The sequence below is a fragment of the Ptiloglossa arizonensis genome, chromosome 5, assembly GCF_051014685.1.
Source record: "Ptiloglossa arizonensis isolate GNS036 chromosome 5, iyPtiAriz1_principal, whole genome shotgun sequence".
In the NCBI taxonomy this organism is placed as follows: Eukaryota; Metazoa; Arthropoda; class Insecta; order Hymenoptera; family Colletidae; genus Ptiloglossa; species Ptiloglossa arizonensis.
In genome coordinates this window covers 1,455,832-1,483,397 of record NC_135052.1, presented here as the reverse complement: position 1 = coordinate 1,483,397, position 27,566 = coordinate 1,455,832, and the positions used below count along the sequence as shown (strand labels likewise).

General features: G+C 39.8%; 1 protein-coding gene across 23 annotated transcripts in view; it reads left to right on the top strand.

The window, feature by feature from the left end:
• Mmd (disintegrin and metalloproteinase domain-containing protein mind-meld) overlaps positions 1 to 27,566 on the top strand; it is a 189,574-nt gene that overhangs the window by 95,388 nt on the left and 66,620 nt on the right. For 22 of the 23 annotated variants that reach the window (XR_012992330.1, XR_012992329.1, XR_012992328.1 and 19 more), the window contains one exon: positions 14,201 to 14,251. The exons of the other annotated variant lie outside the window; for it this stretch is intronic. Coding sequence is in view for 18 of the 22 variants with exons in the window: in XM_076313257.1 (XP_076169372.1) it covers positions 14,201 to 14,251 (51 nt within the window). In the remaining 4 variants the exon portion in view is untranslated. The remainder of the gene's footprint in view (positions 1 to 14,200; positions 14,252 to 27,566) is intronic. 23 annotated transcript variants of the gene reach the window in all.

Below are 27,566 nucleotides of genomic sequence, written 5' to 3'. Positions count from 1 at the left end.
AAACCTAATTTCCACCCTAATTTCGCATGGACTGCAACATATTCCAATTTCATAAAAATCCCTGCACTCGAATACGGGAAATAGATTACTGCGACGTAGACGATAATACCTCACACGACTGCAGCGAAACGATTAGTGTAGAACTGTCGATGTCAAAGCGATAACGAGCTAAATTATAGTACAAACGCGCTCAAATACGATACACGTGCTCACCTCGTACGTAAAAAATATTATAAAACAGCAACAACGTTTCGTTACTCGAATACTGCTTAACAGAAAGATTCCTTGTTACCTACAAACGAATTATTGTGTATTTTTATCTGTACATTTGTACGTTTTTCTATTCTATAATATACAAGGTGTTTCAGAATGAAAACCGGCTAATTTTATCGAAATATGTGTGTGTGTGTGTGTGTGTGTGTGTGTGTGTGTGTGTGTGTGTGTGTGTGTGTGTGTGTGTGTGTGTGTGTGTGTGTGTGTGTGTGTGTGTGTGTGTGTGTGTGTGTGTGTGTGTGTGTGTGTGTGTGTGTGTGTGTGTGTGTGTGTGTGTGTGTGTGTGTGTGTGTGTGTGTGTGTGAAATCATTCCGAATAAAAAATTTCGTACACCATAAATTGGTTTGTTTTCATTTTTGAGACAGAAAAGGTGAAGTGATATAAATCACGAATAATCGATTGTATTCGAATTACTTCACTTTTAACGATAATAATTCGCTCAAAACTGCGGGAAGGTCGTTTTTACGCGTCGATTTACGCAAATTGTTCGAAATGACCACCTCGTGTCTCTAAGCACGCAAATAGGTGTGTTTCCATTGACTAATTCCACTGAATATTGACAAGATCATTCCTAATGCTAACATCAACTTCCCCGATGTTTGCTATTAATTTGCTCGGGTGTATCAGATTTTCGATCTAAATATAGCCATAAGTACATCATTAGCTGGATCAACGTTTCCCTCTTATCAATAGAAAACATAAACACCACCAAAACGCACAGTTTGTTTCAACATGCATGAGAATAGTCTTTTACCTGGACTCTCCCCTAAATGTCCATATTTCGAAAACGAAGACTAATCAACCCATGATGGGTACAACACTTTTTCTTCGAAATGATCTTCCAAATATGATGATAAAGTTCAACGATATTTGTTCCAAAGTACCATGTGTATGTTATTCCTTCAAAACAATAATGAGGGAACCTTTTGGGGTGGAGAAAACCTGGATAACAGACCTTATGAAGACTGATCAAAATGTCTGAACCAATACGACATGGAATTCCTTTCAAGATCGATCTTTTTCTCTTCGTGCAATACATTGAGTATAGGTTCTACGTTATAACATTCCTAAATACCAAGATTTCCTCTTATAACCTTATTAAGCATAGACCATAAACTTATTGAAGTACCTACACCTTGGTTAAAATAACTAGTCCTCCCATTATATTCGAATTTTATTTGCCTATAACCTCATTGATGAGAGATTATGGAACTATAGAGGTACCTACCCTCTAGTATTCACCACTATCTAGTACCTACACCCTAGTACCCATCACTACCAGAGAGTTTGACTTGGAATAACTAGTCCACTCGTTATAGTCGAATTTTATTTGCCTGTAACCTCATTGATAAGAGATTATGGAACTATAGAGGTACCTACCCTCTAGTATTCACCACTATCGAAAAGTTTGACTTGGAATAAATAATCCTCTCGTTATATACCTTATTGAACTATTAGCTATTATAATAACCTTATTGAACAGAGTATCTAGTATCTACATCCTAGTACCCATCACTACCAGAGAGTTTGACATGGAATAACTAGTCCTCTCGTTATATTCGAATTTTATTTGCCTATAACCTCATTGATAAAAGATTATGGAACTATAGAAGCACCTACCCTCTAGTATTCACCACTATAGGAAAATTTGACTTGGAATAACTGATCCTCTCGTTATATTCGAATCATCGAGAACGAATACCCTTGACTCCAGTCTCCGAAAGTTGCAAGAATGTGTACTCTCGGGTCAGCTTTGCTGCTACAGTTTAACAAACAATTCCATCGAGGATACGACCCTTGAACCGACTCCTTCGATAGAAGCTTGATAATTCTACCTTTGACCCCGATAACAGTGACACGGATCGAATGCAATCAGCGTCGAATAAAACTTGATGATTCCCACTTTTGCCGAGGGTTACTAAAGGTATCGACTAATTACAAGATATTTCGAGTGGCGGGCATCGTAAGGGACTTTGATCTTCCGAACAGTTCCCGTTTAATTCAAAAACTTGTCCCTCCATCGGGAACACCAGAAGGAATATTCGATGATTTTCACGTGGTGGGGACGAGCTGCGGGTACGTCACGCGAACCGAAGCAAAGCAAAGCGAGGACAGTTGCCGGGCGAAAAATTTAATTACTCTCGAACACACACGAGCGGAGGTCGGCTTCGTTGAAATTTATTTGAACGTTACGTCAACGTACGCGTAGCGAGAAAATCACCACCAGAAGCGACATAGGGAATTCTTCGTATAACTTGAAATAAATCTTCATCCGAATAATCATCTAGGCCGCTCAACTTAGAAACGTTCCTTCGCTCGTCTGCACGTATGCTCTCACCTCGATGATTGTTCAACAATCATGGTTCTATACAAACTACTACTATCCAAAATACTACTATCCAAAATACTTTGGATAGTATTCCCCAAGTTTTTGAATGAACGTTGAATTTAATGATAATTTCAAATTCCTGCGATACGCGTTGGCTATTCTTCGAATAAAAATATTTAAAATTGCCACGATCGTGGTGCACTTTCAAGATTTACCCAAGGTATTTAATCGAGAGGGATAACTCTAACCATCAGACGCTGGATGAAATGGAAGTTGGACTTTGAGCGAAATCGAATTTCGAACTATTTAGCAAGCGCGCCGCACCGAGTAACGTGTCACGAAAATTTCGGCTGTCCAGTGAAAGGGGCCTTTAGCGACTGAGAACAAGTAAAAGCAAACTAATTACAATGGAAAGCTGATCGTCCAACAATTACTTGTTACTCGCAATATCTGTCGCGAATTGAAAAATTATATACACCTGGTCTGTCGAATACCTTCTCGAAAGGCTTTGAGCAATTGACAGCAATTTTATGTTGTAAATTTATTGAAAATTTTACACACTCTTCAAATTTAATTAACAACAATTCTATGTTGTAAATTTATTGATAATTGAACACACTCTTCAAATTTAACTAACAACAATTCTATGTCGTAAATTTATTGGAAATTTGACACACTCCCCAAATTTAAAATTTAGTTAAATTTTCATTCACGAATGAAATGATAAAAATTGCAACGTATGAATCCATTAAGTTCACTAAAAGCACAAAGTACGACGTATAAGGTAACATCTGATATAGTACAAATAAGAACAAAAAGAGTCGAAAGGACTGGAAAATGTCCGGCTGGACGGATTGAGGTTATGTTGACGTACGGCGCAAGGGTTGAAAAAATGTTGTAAATTAGGAATACCGGTCACCAGTGACCATCATGAACGTTCAACGTGTTAACGACGATTGATGTATTCCACTATTACTACGGACAGCACTTTTCTACTAAGCGTAAGCACACGATAATCGTAAAAATATAAACAAATAATATTTTCTACCATACAGCTGTATATATGCATATACCTTGAATATCGATCTATTTTGTCGATGTTGCTGCGCCGGAAATGGTATAAAAACTCGCGGTTCTATCAATTTTTCTCTGTTATTCACGAATATACCATTTTACTCGCGTAAACAAAAGAATCCCTTTAGCCATAGTTGTGCAGATGCTGTTATTTAATATTCTACAAGAGTGTGTTATTTTTTATTTTCATCACGAGTTTCTGTGGATATTTCACCTTGTTGTGAGAAATTTCAACGAATAAATTGCTCTTTTCGAAGTAGCAACGTAACAATCTCGATAACAAGTTAATATAAATGTTATACAAACGAAAGCATTTAGAAGTTACTCCAACAGAGACCTGCAGGGGAAAAGCGGGGTAAGTCAGACTACCTCGACAAGAATGCCATAACACTTGAACAAGTTACATATTTGTTGATTCTCTGATATTAAATCATAACTCAAAGTGTCCAGTTTCTGTTACCGTTACCGAGAAAACATAAATTAACATTGTAACAAAATTGAACTCTTAAAACTCTCCATTTCTTCATAAAAAGAAGCAATAAAATGGTTAAATACTAAAAAAATTGTATTATTTTTCATTTCAACATGCTTGACTATTACACGAATTGCAAATATAGCCATCAGGTGTAACCCATGCAGAACACTCTTCGTGTTCCCATTGACCTTTTTAATTCCATCTCGAAGCGTAGAATATTCCAAATAAATGCAAGTTGTACAAAAGCAGAAAAGATCGATATTTCAATCTTAAAGTGTTGCCAATTTTATAATTGTTATTATTCCTTACTGAACAACATTTCGAGTACTCTCAGAACGTGTATCGATGTGTGACAAAACCGCTGTATTAGAAAATCTTGCGATTTCTTCGGGAGAAATTAGCAACAGAACTACTTTTTATCGTCCCCAGAACCAAAATATTCAAACCACTCGTATTGCTCATGAACAACGATGCCACAGAAAATCGAGTAACGCGTTTTCTATTTCAAGGAACAACAACGACCGGAATTACCCGTCCCGCGGAAACACGTTGAAATCGGAGGAAGACAGGTGTTAGGTGGCTCTCCCTCGTTGAACACAATTGAACCGAAACGGTGACTCTGGAACTATTAACCGCGCGACTAACGTTGCGCGTTGCTAATTGAAATCAAGATCGCACCGTGGAGAGTCGTGGCAAGAGTCATTGAGTCTAGTTACCTCTGGAGGTCGTGCCCCCACTCTTATTTTCGAAAAGCAGTGCTCTGGTACGAGTTATCGCGCGATAAATCGTTACATCTGTGCCCTTCCTCTCTATTAGAAACAGTATCACCCCGGTTATTTGTTCCACGAGCAACCAGGGCGGTCTATTCCGCTATACCAATCGAGAAGAGATCACGAACTAGAGAAACATCTATCCTCTAACTTGGAATAATCATTCCTGTCGCTTGGTAACGATTTATCGCGCGATAACTCCTTACATCTGTGCCCTTCCTCTCTATTAGAAACTGCATCACTTCGGTTACTTGTTCCGCGAGCAACCAGGGAGGTCTGTTCCGCTAAACCAATCAGGGATAGATCACGAACAGAGAAACATCTACCCTTTAATAACCATCGTTATCAGTGAGTTCGGCTTGGAATAATCATTCCTGCCGTTTGGTAACAATTTATCGCGCGATAACTCGTTAGGTCTGTGCCTTTTCCCCCACTCGTTCCACTAGAAACAGTATCACCCTGGTTACTTGTTCCGCGAGCAACCAGGTAGGTTTGTTCCGCGCGAAATCCGGATCCTCGTTACGTCTATCTTCCGTTGCTATTTCCCGTTGCCCTGGCTGCCGCTTCGACGGTTTGTACCAGTAGATTATAGATGCCTCCCGAACCCGGTTAATTCCACCGTGCGAATATTACGCTCGCGATTGTTGCGTTCCGCGAGCACCGACGTCTGCCCAGAAACCCCGGGGAGCTGCTTCGTTCGTATATCTCCGCCTCGCCTAGGGTTCCGGTTGCATCCGTGATGCCGTAGACGGAGTCTCGGCGCGAAATCGTTAAAAGCCCTCGGGGCGAAGAGGAACCGAGCGAGTTGGGAGTTCATCGGCTGCGACGCGAGCTACACCCGCTTCTCTCCGCTTCGTGGTGCCAATTTTTTCCTCGAGTTAAATCGGCGTTTCGTCGAAAACTTTTTTCAACAACGCGGTATCACACGTGAAACAACGAGAAGATTGGATCGGTGTTTGACCTAAGAACGACTCCGTGGATCGGTGGTGATCGATGAATTTCTCTTAAGAAGGCCAGTTAATACTTTAAGCCTACCGAGAAGGTAAAGTCGAGAATGGTGTATATACATAGTACGTGTATATACACTCCAGGGAATTAGGGGACCTTTTTTGGCACAGAAAGTCGCCCGTCTCGCTCAACGCTTATTTCGTGCACAAAGTCAATTTCTCCCGGAGTTACAAAGAGACGCGTAAATACAAATTAACGTCTTTTTCGGCAGCTATAAACAATTGATGTCTTGATGTGTGTTCTCTTCTGCGTTTTGACCTTTGGGAAAAGTATTCCTAATGGTAACGTTATAATTGAGTAAATTTTTCTAAATTTAAAATTATTATTTAAAGAACGGTATGTTAACCATCATGGATAGATATCGTACTGTGGTTTGGCTGTATTAATTGCGATCAACTTTTAACTTAAATGCAAATTAACGTTTTTGTAGAAACTTATAAATATCTTTCGGTGTATGGTTTCTTCCGAGTTTTGGACGAAAAAGCAATATAACAACAATGTGACATAATATTCTTTACATTATTAATCGTGATCAATCTACAAATGATCGCATATCAACAATTTCACGTACTACGATGCAATACTTATACAGAGCGTTATCACTGATTCCCCGTACAAAAACAAATAAAAAATGTTGAATGAAAATTATCCGTACAATTTATCGGGGCATATCCGTATGATCCGAAAATTTATCGGGGCATCCGTGCATCTAATTGTAGTTAATTCTCGGTCCGAAAGATCTCGATACGAACTGTGTACAATTATCCAGTACTTACCTTCCGAAATTAATGTTATTGTAGCACAGTATTCGCAATGGTGCTTCAAACTTCCCCAAACGTAACGCGTGCCCCACCAATGTTCGAGCTTGATTTTCTCGATAACGAACAGTTGGACGAAAATATGTTGTTTGACATTTTCGATTCGTTTTTTCACGAAGAATGGACTTGAGCAACCCGTTTTCACGATTCCGTCGTAAAGATGCCACGGACAGCAAAGAACGAATCGACGGATTAAAAAACGATACGGCGTCTAACTATCGTCTCCCCCCCCCCCTCTCCTTCCCCTCACTTTGACCCTGTCTAGGATATAGGTCGGTTTCAATCGATAAAAACTAATTAAATTTTCCCCGCGTTAACAACCGACACCTATCATCCGCGGTGCGAGCACCAACTTGTTTCAACCGTGGCAAACCAAATTCACTCGGTGTAAATCTTTCCCCATTCCCATTAACTCCACCACCACCCCCGGCCGACGACGGTTTACGTAGCAGATTATAGGAGTTTCTGAACCGTTTAATTCTACAGTGCGAACATTATGTCGACCACCCCTGTTACTCGACGATATAATACAGTCTAAGCGCATTTCGCCAACAGCTGTGCTTTCGTCAACCGCATTCGGTCCGTCATTAAGTGACGCTCGATGTGGTCAATGAAACTGAGTAACGCACGTCCATCCGCACTACTAAAATTAATCGTAACGCAGAATGCTCACAAGCTTCTGCGCAGCAGTGCTCGACTCTGTGCGAAAAAAATCGGGACCGAACGTACGCGTGTAACCGGGGTTGGTCGCGAATTCGTCGCACCAATCCGGATCTTTTCATCTCGAACCGTACGACGAAAGAGTGAACGAGATGCACCAGGAGTGAACACTCCTGAACGCAACAACGAGCGAGACTCGCATTACATAACGTTCGTTGAACCTTAAAGCGATGCTCCTCGCGTATCGATGCGACAATCTCCAATGTAAACTAAACATTTTTATGTTTCTCTTTGTATCTTCGCGGGAGTGTCGCCACTGGATTGGTAAGATTCTCACGGTGAAAATGAGACCAAACATGACCGTATTTGGACCATTTTAATGGCAAGAATCATTTTTCAAAAAATTTTTTGGAAGAAAATCGTATATTTAAAACTAATCCGAACGAGGTCGTGTTTGGGCTCATTTTCATCGGGGAAACCCCAGCAATCTATTGGTAATATGGAATTTTCGTTTTCTAGGGTGTATCTTCTGGTACCGCGAGAAATGTAATAAATATTTCGAATTATACCGTAATGTAAATACACCATTGTATTAACATGTTTTCTGGTCATTGAATAATCATAGGGATGTTTTCGAAGATCGTAAAAAGAGACAAATAAGAATTAGAAATTTTCTGGCGTGGGTCCGAACAGACCCAAGCATAGGCCTGTAAGTGTTCACTTTGTGAAACACGTATCGCGCGTGTTCTTTAAGCGCGATACTCGTGTAGTGGGTCGAAGCATTCGAAGGACCAACTTGCAGGATGTTACGTTACCACGCGAAACATTCGACTCGTGGAGGCGTTTACGTGTCGACGAGGATGTTTGAAAGCCAGTTCCGCCGAGCAAGTAGTGTTCGCCCGTGTCTGCATTAACTCGCGATTGTCGTGCTCAATAGGATTAAAACTTAATTTTCCCGGCGCGCGCGAGAGAGACAGAGAGTATGTGTGTGTTATGTTCGGGTGGAAAGCGAGACACGAAGACAGCTAGTAGAGGCTTAACAGGAATGATTGCGTTTACGTGGGCTGTCGAGCGTCTTTGCAAATTTTCTGGCCAGTCTGCATTCGATCGATCGCGCAATCGTCACGAAACCAAATCCGAACGGCTACCCCTAAATTGCATCAGCGATCTAATTCTAAAGTTATCCGCCTCCTTCAAATTTGAGAAAAGGATATATTTTATTACTAATAAAACGATTTATGATTTTTAAATAATTAAGATGCTCGACAGACGTTTCGAAAGAAATCTCGCATCTAAATATATGCGATTCTTAATAACTATTACGATTTTTGAGTGACGGAGTATATATAAGAGCATACACAACGATACGTAAGGGTATACGTCCCGTTATATTTACACGGAGCTCTTCATTTTTATTTTTTTTTTATTTTAATTATGGCATTTTTACTGCTTTCGCCCTTCTAGCGAAAAGCCCTGTTTTATCATTCTCGGCTCTGCAAATAATTTCCGATTGGTGACTATAGTTAGCTAGAGTCATCCTAAGATCATATTTCGAAATAATAACGCCTGCGCGTAGTCGCAAATTAATTCTAGAACTTTTACTTTCCTTACCTTCTCGAACCGGGACTCGTCGCGACTCTTAGCTCCTCCACAAACAATTTTTAATTATCGACTAGAGTCACCTAAAGACACCTGGAGTCGCTCAGAGTCACCCGGAGACACTTAGAGTTACCTGGAGTCACTTGAAGTCAGTTGGCGTCACGGAGAGTCAGCTGAAGTCACTCAGAGTCACCTGGAGTCACTTGAAGTCAGTTGGAGTCACGTAGAGTCAGTTGAAGTCACTCAGAGTCACCTGGAGTCACTTGAAGTCAGTTGGAGTCACTTGAAGTCAGTTAGAGTCACGCAGAGTCAGCTGAAGTCACTCAGAGTCACCTGGAGTCACTTGAAGTCAGCTCACGTACCCGCGTAGTCGCGAATCGTGCACAACGTCGACTCGCTCGGACAGACGTGTCCTCGGGATGAACGAACGATAACTCGACGATTATTTATTAAAAAAGGGCGAAGGACGGGAAACAGAAGTAATTTGAAGCGTGTCGATTACCCCTGGCGAAATTCTTCCGCCTGTGCCTGCGTAAAAGTCTCCCCCACGGGCTCGCCCCTATAGAAACACCGTCATTGACTATCATCTATTCGAGGCCCTCCTCGCCTCGGGGTTATTTTTCGTATACTACGGAGAGAGGAGGAACTAGGCCACTGGAAACCGAGTTCTTTTTATCCGCGGCCCGTCCATTTTATGAATTTTATGAAACCCCGGGACGGTTTGTACGGAGATGAAAAAGTTTCGCGGGCTTTAATGAAACTTCGGAGAAAAGTTCTACGCCCCCGTCGCTGTCCACGGCTCCGTAGATTTTTCCACCGGATACACGTGTATTCGCCGCGATTTCTCAGCGGTCTTTGCTTCTCTCTCCTCCAGTGTCCTATTCATCGAAGAATCGTTCGAGTCTATTCTTCTCGGCTTCGTCAATATCCAAAGACACGCAAGAAGGAACGAAACCACCTCCTCGTGAATCGAATTTCGTTGGTAAAAACGAAACGAGGAACGAGGCAAGCGCGCCGGTAGTCGACCATTTACTAGACAACAATTGTCGCAAAATCTGATACGTGTTTTTTAGTTCTTACGTATCTCACGAGTCCTACGAGTCTATTCTTCTCCGATTTGTCAATATCCAAAGACACGAAACAATGAACAAGGTAAAAACGAAGCAAAGAACAAGGCAATCTGATACAAAATTTGTAACTTTTACGTATCTTACGAATCGGTTCGAGTCGATTCTTCTCGAATTTGTCGATACTCAAAGACACGCATGACGAAACGATCTTCTCGAATTCAGATGGTAAAAATGAAACAAGAAACGAATGAAATGTATTAACAGTGGACGATTTACGAAACAATTGCAAAATCTGATACATACTTTTTGGTTCTTACACAACGATCGTGTAAAATTTGTTAAATCACGTGCCAACCCATTTATCGTTCGATAATGGAACCTACGAGATGTGCGTTATCGTAATAGTGTCAAATTTTCTGCGGAAACCATAAAATGGTTTCAGTAGTTGACATCGAAAATTCTAATACTTAACTTGTTTTTGATTCGGTGCCAGGAAAGGGACAAGAACCCGCAATTACCGAAAAAAATTGCTGATAATATGGTTTTTGTGCGAAGAAGAAAAAGAAGGACTTACGTATAATACAATAATATTAAAATACACGTATACACGTGTAATCATAAAAAAAAAATATATATACAGGAACGAATAAAGAGTTCATATTACGGTTGTTACGCAAATAAAATCGACTCTCGACTATATGGAATAATTTAAATAATTAAGACTGTTCCTTTATACGAGAATATTTCTCTTTTTTATGAAATGAGTGTACAAGTTGTGATTAGAATCGTATTTTATCGTGTGTTCCGGAGGAGAGTTTTAATTTTCGGTAATTTTATACGATAGTATTGCAATCTCCACTTGTACGTTCGTTTCGCAAGAAAGAAAAATAATTCCATACATAAAAGGCGAAATAGCTTTAATTACTTCTATTATTCCACGTACTCCAGAGTTCATTTTACATTGTTGTTGTGTAAGAAGTGTAATATAAGTTTTTTCTTCTGCAAACATGCTCCGCGTTTACACGCACGAAAACTCTAGATACGTAAGTCCTTCTTTTTAAAACAATTCTTTTTTTCGGTGATTTTCTTTGGTGATCGTAGATTCTCATCTTTTCTACCATTTGCAACGAAATAAAAAATAGAAAATTATAATTTCTTCTCGCGTTCGTATAAAAATCTTCGAAACATCGACGTCTGAAAACGAATCGAGAAACACGCTGTAATTAGCTAGCTATAGATTAGCATTCTTTCCACGAAAAAAGCATGTCGTCCTTTCTGTCGTAAAGTCAAAGGAATTATAATTACGTCATCACTCGCTAACTCGGAAACTTCTCCGCTGATTCTTTATTATTTATTTATTCACAGAATAAATCCTTTACGAAAAGCACCCTACACGATAAAGTAATAATAAATAAATCCTATACGAAAATATAAAAATAGGAGAAGTGACATACCAGCACACGTAGATCAAATAAAATAAATATTACACGGAAACGATATTTTGATCTTTTAAAAAATTAGATTAAATTAACTAGCGATTGAGAGTCGCCTCTCGAGTACAGAGGATTAACGTACGATAGAGACAAAATTCAAAGAACATCGACATATGACTCGCCATTATAAACAATAACTTAAGGTACAATAAGTGATCAAATTATTACGAACACTTTAAAACTACCATTTACTTAAACTTTACTCAATGTATACATTTACATACGCGTATAAATTTTTCTCGTAAAAGCTTTAAAATAGTTCGCAAGATATTGCACTTTCAATTCCATTTTTGACCAAACTTCCAATAAATAATAGTTTCGTAATAAGTGTTCATAGTAATTTGATCGCCCACTGTAAATCGCAGCAAACGAATGTCCACCTATTTCTCCTTATTTTCGTTCCTTTTCGTCGAAAGCGTCGACCAAACGGTATAGGGTGAACGGCGGTACTTTTGCACCAACATCGTCGATTTATCGGGGTCGAGCGTGCGGCAAAGGAATACGTCGTTCGGATCGGTTCGTCGCGTCGACTCGTTTATCGTCGGGTCCGTGACGACGACGCGTTTCGCAGACACTGCAACTTCCCGACGATGAGCCGAATGCGCTAAACGCGTTCCCACGGAGAAAACCGACGAAGCGCGACGGTCACTGATTGGTAGGTATAGCAGGAACGTGACGGTTTACGAGAAGAAGAAATGGCGAGTTGGAAAACGGTCGGCGCCGGATTTGCGAAGCCGCGGTGTTCAGCAACGCTTTGCAATCCTGTCGAGATTTAGGTCGGAACCGGGTGTTTCCCGATTTCGATCGACCCGGCGAATGTCCTTAGGAAAGAATATTGCCCTCCTTCAGACCTTCTCACAGCCGCCCGTGTATCCTGCCGTCTTTCGTTCCACTTTGATCGTCGCCGAGTAAAAATTTCGCTCGAACGGTTTATAGTGGCTACATTTGTCCTCCGTGCCCGAAATCACGGATACCGATTCGATCGCGGGAGAGGGGATTTTTTAGATCAGCGGTTCTCAAACCGTGAGAGAAACGAAAAATAGTATCAGTATCGATGTTAATATTGGTAACAATTGCGTGCCAAAACTTTTCACGAATATACGAAAGTGAATACCCATCAGTGTTTACATTTCTTCGATTCAAGGGATAAATATATCGGTGAAATGGAAATTCTCAATTCAGTAATGAGAATAGAAATTTGTTGTATTTTTGACACTGTACCTCCGCAAGAATGTTAGGAACGGATTGTTGAACTTCTGCCGTTGAAAATGAGTCCAAACACGACCCTATTCGGACTATTTTCAATTACGTGCTACTGAACCTTTTTTTGAAAATGACCTGCGCGATGTGTAAGCAAAAGTTGTCCGAATACGGTCGTGTTTGGACTCGTTTGAATCGGGAGAATTTTATTAATCTGTTTGCGATACTCTCGCGCAGATACAATGAGGAATGTGGAAAAACTTTTTATCTCGTTTGCTCTCCGTATTGGACGATTCGCGCATGGCATGTGTCTCCGCTCGAAATAAAAAAAGGCCGATTCCTGAAGTTGATTCACAAACCTGATTTTTCACATTACTATAATACTATTTACAAAATGATCCGAAAAGTTCTTTTTTAGTCGGTTAAAATCTTATTTATTTAATACGTTTTTTTCTTCTACGATGTATCTTAGTCCCTTTCTCTACATTTTGAAAGATAAAAAATCAAAAAGTTCTTAGCCCACGTGCAATGATACCCAAATTCTTCAACAGTGTAAAATATCAAATAGGGAAATATTCCTTTGAGTTCTCCGATAATTTTAATATCAAGTTACTCGGAAAGTCATTTCGTTTTTTTTTTTTTGGTGAAAATGGAACACGATTTTTCTAGAATGTATAAACATTTTATTAAATTATATATTCTCCATTCTGGAAAACTAAATGACTTTCCGAACAACCCAATAAAACAGTTTTACATTCGATAAGTATCTTAGTCCTCTCGAAAGGGTGGACCTAGTGTAAACTTAAGAAAAAAACATAATAAAACACCGTATAACAATATTTGTTCAATTTTACCCCGAGAAACTGTACATACTGCCCGAGGAGTATCGCGAACGTCGATTTTTGACGAACACGCGTATCAAAACTTATCATTGTCTCTGCTCGTAGACGTACTCGTCGTTCGAACAGCCACGCGGCTCCGGAAATCGGCGCACGCGTTATTTTTACCGAGAACTTTATAAAACGTTAAGAGGTGGCTCGTTAAAATTGAAACATTAAGGCCGGGAGCGCGACATCGACGCTTTATCGTTTTTCGATAACACGAGTCCCGGCGTTACGTAGTCTCAAAACTTTCGAAGAACTTTCCACCTCGTGGAAAATTCCCAGGTAACCCATCCGAAATTCCTCCGAGATACAACTTGGTTTCGCTACGGAACGAGTGCCTCCCATAGGAATTTTCATCGCGAAACTCGAGAATTTTCAACGAGACGGTCGAACACTCTTCAGTGTGCACTGATTGGAATCTCGTTTCCCATCCCCTGCGCCTGCTCTTTAAACGTTTGCACGCCCGGCATCTTGTAACGTAGCTGCACGACGGTACGGCAAACCTCTGTACGCTAATCACGTTTTCTGTTCTTTTTTTCGTTGCAGAGGCCGATTACACTTTAGATGATTCCTTTTGGAACGACGAGACTCCTGCTGGTAAGTGTTCGAAACGAAACGAAACGGAACCGGGTCCACCGATTACCAAATATTACCACCGGACCGAGTCGAACGTTTCTCGGCCACCGGGTACACCAAAACCCGAAAATTCAAAAAATCGAAAGATTTTTCGAGTCTGGATCGGTGTAAAAAAAATTAACTGAACTCCATGCGCGAAGAGTAAGGAGTGCAACATGAACGGAATAAGAGAAGTAACGGGTGTAGCTGTTTTATTGGTACACTGGGTATAAGGTGTAACGGTATACCGGGCTACGTAGATCGTATTTACTTGTTTATTAAACGATAAATGTGAAAGAAACTAGGTTTTACCGGTTCCGAGCCGAATTTGATCGCGTTGTATTTTATCGTCGTGCACCACCACGATAAATGTGAATAGAAGAGAGACTTATTTTGTGTCACCTAAATGAATAAATATCGTCCAAATTATGTCGCGTTTCAGTCTTGTTTTAATCGGGAAAATTTCGGAAATATATCGATTAAGGTTTCGTGAAAGAAAACAGAATAATTAACAGAGGTATAGAGTTTTATGGATGGTACTTTATAAATGTGAATTTTGGTCCGAGGCTTTCGCGTATCGTAGCTGGTGTACCAATACAATAGGTACACTCGTTACTTCTCCCACTCCTTAGACATGGGATCCAACTTATTTTTCTGACTATGCTGGTCTCGAAGTCGAATGAATCTCGTGTCATAAATACAGGGTGTTCCGCGCAGCTGGGAGACATTGTACCGTTAAGACAGTCCGAGATAGGAGAAAACCTTACCAGACGAAATGGTTGTTCAATTTTTACGGACACTGCAAATTTAAACGCTAGTTTCGTGCACGTGTGCGTTCGAAACGCGCGATCGCAAATATTTCTTTAAACGAAACCTCACGTTTCCGAGCGCACCGATCATACAACTGGTTTTTCCAAAAACAAGTATTTTTACTACGCTTGGAAATTATTAGCGTAGAAGTTATTCCAATTTCGCGCGTCCAATATTTACAACACACTTTTGTTAAAAAAAAGTATTATTAACTGATTCGTGTTTACCAAACGTTTATCAATGATTCGTTTTCGCTGGTTTACCACGGAACCATGAAGAAATTATGATCGCGAATCGTCGTTTGTTAATTAACGCGGTACCATCGATACTGGTGCGTTTTAACGTATTTTTAATCTTCAACAGGCATGATTTTCGGTTTAGCCCTCGTCGCGACACGTCTGGGTCTTTTCAGACCCAGAGAGACTTTTCATCTCTCCTTTATACCATTATTAGTGCAACTTTCCTTGAGAATCAAAAAAAGGTACGATAAAGTGATAGAATCTTCGTTTAAAATGTTTGTATATAATCAAATTACGGGTCCGTTTTGACTCAGGTCGCCCAAACCACTGATATCGTGAGGGTCAGTCCGTATAAAAGTGTACAGAACTGTGATTATGGGGCAAGGTGTGAAACATATCGCCTAGAAAAGAAACTTTGGTGGAATATCGTCGTAAAGAGGAAATTTGTTGAAAGAAGTTCGAACGAAATGCGTTATTTAGAGGAAAAAAGAACTCTTGTTAGTTGTACCGTTACGGCTCGAGTCTAATAAGAGACTTTCTTATATCGTAAAGAGAAAAAGTCTGAGTTAAAGAGAATGTGGTACCATCGGTAAGTAGAATGTGGACTTACGAGGGCGGACCAAAACGTCTGACACAATACGGGTCGCTATTCCTCCCAGGACTGATTTTTCTTTCTCCCTACAATACACACGGGTCCATTAATTCTTGGCAATTTAAGGGGAAACGGCACGCTAAAGCATCTCCGTATTTTTCTGGACAAACTCGTAATTGCACGACCACAATGTTTAAACATTAGAATAGATTACCAATCCGACAAACTATTATTTAATAAATACGTATCGTTGCATTTTAATAGCTATATAGTATTTTAATACATACATTACTTGTATGAACGAGATTTGCATAAAATATGGAAAATATTTGTTGCGCGTATCAGACTTCGTTCTCAAAGTACTATGATATTTACATACGTGTTTTGCGCAAATTTGTTCGCTGGAGTAATAACCTGTTATAAAGTTAAAACGCGTACCGTGAAACTGCCGACCGTTTCTATTTCGTACCACGTGTCGTATCCGGAATATAAGTATCGAAATTTATTCTCGAAATGCAACGATACACATTTCGTAAATAATAGTAGGAATTTTATTAGACCTTCCAGTGGATCGTAAACTCGGAGTTTTAATGGTCTGACTCTATCTATTTCGACCTTATTTCGGGTCCTCGTCGGGAGCTTTGCCAAATTAATACGTACGATAAATAATTGTAACTGAAAGATTAACATCATTGATTAGAAGGCACGATAGTATGATAAAATGTCTTGAAAACAAATCTAATAAATTTACCGCGTAAAATTCTTACCGACGCGTGTTCTTCGTTTACAACAGTAAAAATTTTAATTTATCAAAAATGTAATACTACGAATAGGGTCGGAACGTTGAATCATTTTTGATAACTTAAAATTTATAACACTTCGAAAATTGGTATAAAATTGTTGCTTTAAGTGAAATTTTATCACGAATACCGAACCGAAAAATTATCATTATTATTATTTTATTTAAAAAATAATAAACGTGAATTAAATTCTTGGATAGAGCGGGTAATCCTAATGTAGATGTTAAATGTTACCACACTGATAATAGACTATTGTTATTTCGTGAACCCTCTTAGGTTCAAGTTACGAAAGTATCGAAATTCCTCTTCGAGATAAAATAATTTTAAAATGATCGTTTCGTCGACGTCTAAAAGAATAATCGAAAAGAGAGATGCATCTGGCGTATCGTATTCCCCTCAAACGGCACGAATCAATGGACCCCTGTGTATTGGAAGAAGAAAGATGGGTCCTGAGAGGAATCACGGATCGTAGTGGATCGAACATTTCAGTCTGCTTTCGTAAGGCCTGCTGTCTACGTTCTACTTACTCGTGGTAAGTAAAAACCTAAACCACTGGTCCGGCTCGTAATAGACGACTTGAACCAAAACACGCTACCACGAGTCAAACTCGTAATTCTCCATCTCGGACAAATACGAGTCAGACTCGTAATTTTCCATCTCAGACAATTTTCGATCATAATTTCTACACTCGTCTACATTTACCTACACCCATGTACACCCATCTACATTCATCTACAACCATCTATACCCATCTTTGCTCATATACGCTCACCTACACCCATGTACACACATTTACATCCTTCTTTACCCATCTTACATCTATCTACACCCATTCACACTCGTTTATACTCATCTACAACCATATACACCTATCTGCACTCATCCATATTCATTTACTAAACAGACCTGCACCTATCTAACCCAATCTATACTCATGTACACCCATGTACACCCATCTACATCCATCTATACCCATCTTACATCTATCTACACCCATTCACACTCATTTATACTTATCTACAACCATCTACACCTATCTGCACCTATCTACCTCAATCTACACTCATGCACACCCATATAGACCCGCGTATAGCCATCTATAATAATCAACACCCACCTACACCCATCTACATCTATCTAAACCCATCCACACTCATTTACACCCATCTACACTCATCTACACTCATCTACACTCATCTACACTCATCTACACTCATCTACACTCAGCTACACCCATCTGCCGCGATCTAGACTCATCTACACTCATTTACACCGATCTGCACCCATCTACACTCATCCACACTTATTTACACCTATCTGCACCCATCCACACTCATCTCACGTCAATCTACGCTCATGTACACCCATCTACACCCATGTAGTCCCATCTACACCCACGTAGACCGGCGTACAGTCATCTACACCGATCTACACCGACAATATCGGGTTCTCGTTGCGTCCACCCCACCTCCACCCTCCTAATTTTTATCGTTTGTTTGCCGGCCCGGTAGCGACGTGGCAGCCGGTTCCTTGAAAACCTGCACACCTAGCTGCGAAAACCAGTTCCCGCGGAAAAACTTGCCTCTAATTGCGACGGAACGAGTATCTTCCAGTCCCTTTGACGCGAGGACAAAGAGCACGCGAATGCAAAGTTACGAAACGATCGCATAAATAGACAATGCGTGACGGAACTTCTCGTCAAAGTCTGGTTTCCCCTTTGAAGCGCGTCGGCTGCGCCTCGACGGCGCAGAAAATTCAACGCGCATTCGAACAAGAGTCTGAGAGATACTAATCGCACGCTGAAGGGGATACTCGAATCAATGTTATCGCGCCAAAGAGAGACAGAAAGAGAGAGAGAGAGAGAGAGAGAGAGAGAGAGAGAGAGAGAGAGAGAGTCAGATAGACAAATAAAGAGAGACATCGCAATGCTAGACGCGTTCTCGTTAACTTTATCACCGAGACACCGAGCCGTAGACACCGAAACACCGCGACACCGTCCTCCAGACATCATTACACCGAGATGGTGTTTCTCCATTCGAATAGGGAACTCTCACCGAAATTCCACGGTTACCCCGGTCGCAATACGAGACGAAAGAGGAACAAGAACGACGTTTCGAGAAACGTTAACGCAGAATTCCGTTACTGGTCGTCATCGGTTATCAAGGACGTTCCCCGGCTCTGGCAGGAACCAGTCGACGCACGATTTTCCTTCCAATTCCGCGACGAAATGTACGCAAAGGAAGCCAGCAGCGACGACGACGCCGAGGGGGGAAAGAGAGAGGGAGAGAGAGAGAGAAAGAGACCGCATTGCAGCACTTCCCCCCGGCTTGGAAACTCGATCTGCGGTTACATCTAGTTCTCGGACGCGGAGAATGGTTTATTGTTAAGTCAACAGAGCGGTGATTGGCTGGAAACACGAAACTTAAATTGGGTTAAATTTTAGACGAGAGGACAATGCGTTCGTGTATAAAACGGACGAGGGTAAACCGAGCTTGGATTTGATGATAGGGGGTAGGTTGAATATGGGGGTGGGGGGGGGGGTAGAAGAATCGTCACAGAAAATCGTCAGAAGATTCTTCGATCGGGGAAAACCGTGAAATTCAATCGGTTCGACCCGAGAAACTGACGCGATTTTCTTTCGACGATTTTCCATTCGAACGAAGAATAAGAGAAGCGAGTAGCGGGGGGAGGGAGGGGAGGGGGGCGTGGAAAAAAGATTTGAATTGCAAACGACGAACGGTCGTCGTTCCTCGCGACGTTCCTCTCCCCTCCCCTTCCTTCGTGGAAAAAATTAATATTCATACTCGTATTTAATTACGCGCGTACCACCTACTGACCGGCTATAGCCGAGACAGATGCTACGGGTCGAAAAGTAAATTCGCTTCCACTCCGTATATATAGTATATATATATACAGTTTGAATAGAACGGAACGTGTGTCTTTCTCTAACCGTGAATTTCAGTCGGTAGGAGTTTGACGCGTTTCGCCTGGTCTCGTCTCGTGTCGTCACCGACTCGCTCGAAACATAATAACCCGCCCGTGTCGGTTAAATTAATCGCAATTCCGCTGGTCTCCGGTACTTGTGACGTTTCTCCAGTAGCGACAATAAACGGCCTGCCAACCGTGACACGCGTGGCAAACCCCACGGACGACCGACTTAATCGGTTGGTAATCTCAGACACGCGCCGACGAACCCAATGACGACCGCCTCTAGAAATTCAATCTACGAATCGCGTCGTACGAGGACACGTTCAAGCGCGACGAAGCTTCGTCTACGATTTTGGAGCACGTGACGGTGATGGACCACGTGAAGATAACTTGGATACATTCGAGAAACGAAGAAGACGAATTAGAGCGATCTTTGACACTGGAATGAATTGTATATTTTTGGAGATAGGAAATATGGGTTAGATCTAGTTTGCCTTGTTTCCAGGTGAGCATCGTTCAATGTGGGTATTTGTTTCGTTTTTGTAGAGGACTTGAAGGCATGTCACAATGCTAGACCACGTGAGGATAACTTGACTATTTTCTTCGAAGAAGACGAATTAGAGCGATCTTTGCCACTGAAATATGTTGCATATTTTTGGAGACAGGAAATATGGATTAGATCTAGTTTGCCTTGTTTCCAGGTGAGCATCGTTGGATGCTATATGTTTTTGTTTCGTTTTTCTAGAGGCTTCTTCGGGTATCCTAGACGGGCTACTTGAGGATGACAACTATTTTTGAAAATTGAAAAAGATGAGTTAGAGCGATCTTTGTCGGTGGAATTGAATTACCTATTTTTGAAAATGCAAGAAAATGGGTTAGAACTATTTTGGTTTAGTTTCAAGGTGAACGTAACCCGATGTGTATACTTTTTACGCTGTTGGCCGTGTAGAGAATTTCCACCTCTGGTGATTCAATCTACGAATTGCGTCGGATAAGGTCGTATTCACGGTCGACGATAGTTTGCATAAGGTTTTGGGACATTCGAGATGGGCCACCTGAGGACGAGTTGACTACTTTTGGCGATAAAGGGAAATGCGGTGGTCCGATCTCGCTTCAGTTTCAAGGTGGATGTAATCCAATGTGGATATTTCTTTCGTAGTTTGCGGTGTAGAGAATTTCCACCACCAGTGATTCGATCTACGAATTGCGCTGAATAGAGCCATGTTCAACCGCGATGACCGTTTTGCATAGGGTTTTGGGGAATTTTAAACGGGCTACCTGAGAATAATTTAGATACTTTTTGCGATAGAGGAAAATGAATTAGACCGATCTTTCTTGCCAGAATAAATTTGCATACTTTTGACGATAGAGAAAAATACAGTACACCGGTCTTCTTTCAGCTTCGAGATAGTCGTATGGATATTTGCTTCTCTACAGAGTTTTGAGGTATTTAAGACGAATCACACGAGAATAATTTACATACTTTTGGCGAAAGGGAAAAATGCATTAGACTTATAGATCTTGCTTGGTTCGAAGATAGACATATACCGATGTGAATATTTGTTTAGGTAGATGGAGGTTTTAGAGAATATACCACACTCAGTAATTCAATCTGCATGTAAATAAAGCCGTGTTCACGAGTAACGATTGATATACAGAGTGGAGTATTTAGACGAGACAAGCCAACCGAATAATTTTCCTATTTTTTACAATTTTACTTCGTTTCAAAGTGGACGTAATTCAATGTCAGTAGTTATTTCTCACAAATGTAGGTTTAGGACAGATGCGAATTTTTTTGCTTGACTCGTAATAGGGCGTTTTATAAGACGCATGTACCGTGTTTTAGCATTGTGTGTTTAGATTTCTAAAAAAATTCCACGTACAACAAAGAACTTGAAATATTTGTACTTGAAACAAGAAATCTAGTATTATATATTAAATAATGCTTAAATCGATTAACGTATCGGAGAACGTTTCTACAAAAGTATTCGTTCCAATTAGTTATGTGTAAGTAGAGTAATTCTCGTTTTCAAGAGAAACGTTGACTGTTTCTCACCCCGGATTAAAGTAACATTCTCGTCAGTCTTCAGTTGTCATCGATCTTAGACGAGAGTCATCTACAAAAGTAGATAACTAGTAGTACTTTTGTAAAACCTTTTATACAAAAGTATTCGTTCCAATTAATTATATATAAGTAGAGTAATTTTCGTTTTCAAGAGAAACGTTTACTGTTTCTCACCCCGGAATGAAGTAACATTCTCGTCAGTCTTCAGTTACCAACAATCTTAAACGATAGTTATAAGATTCCGATTTGCTAATAAAAATTAAAATCGTACTTAACGTCTCATCTTCATGTGTGTATCGATGGATCGTCGGAGATTTCTCGATGAAAATGAGTCGAAACATGACCCTTTTCAGACTATTTTTATTTTTACATTGTTCGAAGTGTTTCTGGAGAACGTCCAAGTACGAATAATTAAAAATAGTCCAAACGGGGTCGTGTATGGACTCATTTTCATCGAGAAAACATCATTGATCCATTGTTAATAATCCCCCCTGAGGATATAACACAAAATATATACATTTCTTCCATCGTATCGCTTGCTGTTCTCACTGTCGAGAAATTTACACATAAGGTGTACCGGTTTACCGGTAAACCGGAAATACTATTTTCTCGTATTGAAATTTGAATTTTCTGTTATTGTGCTCATCCAATACCAGACTTCTGATCAAATTCTCGAACACAATTGACTATCATACTCGTGACTCTCACCGAGAAGTTTCCGAAGAAGGGTTAAACTTCAACGATCTCAAGCCACTTGAATTTGATTCCACTATAGTCTGTTTTAAACTCCCTTTACACTCTGTAGTCGATGTTCGCGTCCCGAGCTGTTTAGAATGAAACAAAATTTTTGGCTTCGTGTATACCGAAACATCCACAGGCTTTGTTCAAAACGAACAAAATTTTTCCTCCGCGTACAATTTTTACTTGACATCCACGGACAGCACTTTTGCAGCACGTTATATTCGTTTATTCTTCCTTATAAATCTAGCATCTTCGTGTGCTCTCATTGGTCCGTATACGTAGCCGACACGATTGTCTCTAATCGTTCGTCTTAAATTTGCACGAGTCGATCAGAATTTTTAAATATAATTTAAATTAAGTCGGTCACAATTTTTAATCAATATAAATTTATAATTCTAACGTTCCCAGTCATGATCTTTAATCTATATAAATTCACAATCCTAACAATTCTGGTCTCTCTCTTTCTCTCGCTGTCATTAGCAACATCAACAAACTGTGCAAACCGATAAACTTGATATTTATTTAATTTTATTTCGTGATCATTTTAATTAAATTTTATTTACCTTATTAAAGAGTATATACCTCTGATACTTCAATATTGTTGAAAACGTAGGATTAACGGTAAGATTAAAAAACCAAACAGCTTTGGGGGCTATTATTAAAGAAACTACGTGAGCGTAACCAATGGCAGTCTTTGCGTACAGCGTGCGACCGTCAAAGAGTTAAGTTGTTCATTTGGTGCACCAATTCGTTGCATTTTGTTCTACTTTTATTTTACTTTAATTTTTTGTTCTACAATTCTCACATTTGACAATTGAGTAACACGCTAGACATAAAAACACTTCAAAATCCGAACATTTTAGAATGCGACCGTGTCGAACAATATTCGTCCAGAAACGAGTAACCCGATCTCGAAACAAAATCCTGACCAGGCCTTTAATATTTTGCAATCGATCGGAGTAAATCTATCGATGAAACTTTACACAAACGTTCGTTGATCCCAGAAACTAAACCGTATTTCGTTTCAGAGACTTTTTGATATTAATCCCGCTGCATTCCTCGGCCGTTTTTCTTTTTTTTTTTTTATCCACCGCGTTCTCGTATCGTTTTTCCATAATTAACTCGTTACACACGAAACTTTTTTTGCTCGTAAGAAACCGGAACACCTCGACGAAGTATTTAACACCAAGACTAAAAAAGAAATCGTGATCCAGAAATTCGTAACGTCGTTACATTTGAAAATGTGACTCTCCTATTTCAAAATCTCTTTTATCCAATCAGACGTGATATTTTAATCTCCAGAACAATGAGATTAAATTAAACGATTAACGATCAAACGACTATAAACGTTTATAAAAGATTCAATAATTAACATATTAAAAAAATCTTAGACTAAATTGTAGAATACTCTACGGAGAATATCTCTATAAAATTTGAAGTAAATTGAATATGTAGTTCCAGAGATTTCGTATCGGTCGAAAAACATGCATTTCCGTATCAAGAATGCAATTCTTAATTGCACGTGCATCGTTGAATTTGAAAAAAAAAAAAGAAACTAAGGTCCTACAGATGTAGTGCTCTTCGAACCATTACACCATTTTCCTTTGACATGTTTTCGTAAATGCATTAATAACGGCGTTATGACCTGAAACAGTCGCGTGGACCACTCAGTGTAGTCGATGAGTTTTACGTACAACGAAGGACAGAGTCGCAGAGATTTGGCACAAAGCTCGGTTGGTAAAATGACTGACTTTATCCAATAATGCGGTGTTCTTATTATAATAGACACAGCGTGTGTAATTAAAGGGCGGTGGGTTTATTTTCTTGATAAAAGGTCTTTATTCGTGCTCCGACTCGCTTCGACAAATGTCCAACAAGTGTCTCGATCGTGCTTCTCTCCCTATGTTCTCACACGCATTCATTTCCTTTCATTCTAATTCTTAACCTTTCTCATTCCATGCATCTGGTCACGTTCGTCCAAATTCCCTCGGTCTGGCGCGCACCTCAATTGCTCGTCTTTCTCACCTTAGTTCGGACATTCTATCATTCTATTCAAGCATTATTCTCTCACGTCTTGAAAACACTTCACTCCCTCTCCTCCGTTCCAAACACTTCACATTTTCTCCACACCACACGCAAAACCATCCGTTTCCATGCATTACCACATGAACATTCCAAAAATACTGTATCGTTCGTTACCTAACTGTGGCGATCGTTGGTCGTCTACATCATACAAGGTGAATAATGGGGGGGGGGAATAATTGCATGTTATTCGTGTATAATTATTACCTTTGATAATTATTAAAGGTAATAATTATACATGAATAGCATGTAAAAGCTTATGCTATCGATGTAGTGAGTTTCGATGAAACGTGGGGAATCTTTCGTGAAATCGTAACCTACAGGTGTAACGAGAAGTCTTGCGAGGAATTTAATCTTATAAACTTACGTAGAATTAGTCTTATAAAGGCTGGAGGTGATTCCTTATGAAAAAATAAGAACAACAAAAAGAACACAATATTTTCGATTTCGACTTCGTTTTCGAGATAATCAAGTTTGAAAATTCACTTCGCGTTATTCGCATTTACGACTAAGATACAATTCGCTCGTCGATCTATAGTGTTTATCGTGTTTGTAAACTATGTTTCACGACTGTTGGTATGCTTCTGGAATCGTCAGTGCTTCGTGGACACTCAGTTTTCGATAATTCACCACGACTACTCGTACGATCCGAGCTTTCGGAGTCTGTAACGAAAATTTATCCGCTATTGTTCGGTATTACAGACGACTATATCCTAATGCGAAGGTTCCTGAGGATCAATACAAAGAATAGAAAGAAGTTTTTTGGAAAATTGTTCGTCAGGGAAGCTCAAACGCGAAGTGAATCTTCAAACTTGATTATCTCTAAAACAAAGTCGAAATCGAAAAAATGTTATTCCTTTTATTTTTCTTCTTCCATCGTGAAGAATCACCTCCAGCTCGCTTTTACACGTTATTCGTGAACACTCTGTATACAATTCGATATAGTGGGTTTCGATGGAACGTGGGAGGTCTTTCGTGAAATCGTAACCTACAGGTGTAACAAGAAGTCTGTATTTAGTCTGCAGGTGTAACGAGATATCTTACGTAGAATTCAGTCTTATCGTACAGGTGGAACGTAAGGTGTACCGATATCAGTATCTTGTTTCAGATGTTAACATTCCCTCTCTAGTTCTAGTCAGTTGAATCTTCTACCATCACAGACGTTGGCCGCCATTATCCGAAAACAAGTAATGCTGATATTAAGACAAGTGTAACTTTGATGATTCGTAACGTAAGAAAATGTAAAGGTTACGCTTGTTTTAATTTTACTACGACTTGTTTTCCTGTAAATTGGTAATTGCATAGAATTCATCTAGATAAAAATCAGCGTAACCGGATTTATACTATTTTTAATCGATACAAATTAATTCTTTTCGCTATAAATAATTTTCAAAGTATTAACGATTATTACAAATAATAAAATTAAACTCGTTCTTTCATTACGAGAAACTTAACGAATCAGTGATACTGTCTAGACAGGAACGAAATCATTCTGTTTCTCAACACTAGATTTACCAACCAGTCAAAACGACTGGTTTCAATTCCTTTTACGAAGAAAATTTACTTCAAATTCCATGGCATTTTCCAAAAGCTGTTATAACTTTTATCATTCTACAGATATAATAAATTTCATAAGTGCCCCGTTTTTCCTCAATCATCGATTTCGCCGAGTTACATTCGGAGAACACCTCGATACACTGGAATCTATCGGTAGTTCTAAGTGTCAATAGCTAATATTTCGATGAGAAGACTACGCCAATGGGCTCGGTATTCTTTCAAACTCGCTACGAGAAGCTGTTGATCTTCGTCAACGTTTCGGGCCAAAGTAGATTCTTGCCTTCGATCGTAGAAGAGGCAATAGACTACGACAATAGCGTAAACGTAAACACCGTGTACCCTCTCGTGAAAGAATAATACATAGGTACATCGATAAACGGGATCGAAAATTTCAAAAGTCGAGTTCTTTCCTTTCCTTGTCCCGCCTTGTGGGGTGGTCGTGGATTGTTATCGCGTCGGAAATTGCGTCGAGGATTCGCGCTCGTAGATACTAATTCCGTGGTAAAGAGAAAAGGAGGAAAAAGGTAGAAGGAGGGAGGCAGAGTGAGAGAGAAAGAAAAACGAGAAAACACCACGACTCTTGTACCCAACCCCCTTAATCAGACTTTACAATGGAAGTCGAACCGCGGAATTTCCTCGTTTGAACGATTCCAGGTGGAAATTACTACCCTCGCGCTCTCGTTCGCTCGAACAACGAAATTTTCCGTGTATAAACCCCCGCTGCTTTCCCGGGGAACTTTGCATTGTTATTCCGTGCGGAGTGCACAGGAACTGGATGAAGTTACGTTATTCTCGGATCGATTGTACCTTGCGCGAGACATTTCGCATCGTATCTTTTCAACCGTACGACTTCGCCGGTTATACCTTACCCGTTCACCCGATTGGATTACGCAACCGCAACGAGGCGGGAAAACGACAATGTTCGAAAAACGGTCACTTTTTTTTGGTACTCGTCGGAAGAGAGAAACGTTTACGTAACGTTGTTCGCCGATCGCATCGGTGTATCACGGAGACACGGGCGACATTTTATTCGAACAAAAGACGCGGAACGAAACCAACGTGGAAGGATTTGTTCGCGACCGTTTATTCCTTTTTTTTTTTGTTTTTTTTTTTTGCGATCGGACGGTGCAATTTTTATTCGTTCATCGCGAAATGTTTCCCTTCTGTAATTCGAATCATTACTTGGATTCTAATTTCATCGTCGAAAGAATCGGTGCGACCTTACTAATATTTTTATAATAATAATAATAATAATAATAATAATAATAATAATAATAATAATAATAATAGTAATAGTAATAGTAATAGTAATAGTTATAGTAATAATAATAATAATAATAGTAATAGTAATAGTAATAGTAATAGTAATAGTAATAGTAATAATAGTAATAGTAATAGTAATAGTAATAGTAACCATCGTAATAACAATTATTATTATTATTATTAATATTATTATAATCGTCATAAAGATAATGATGATGTG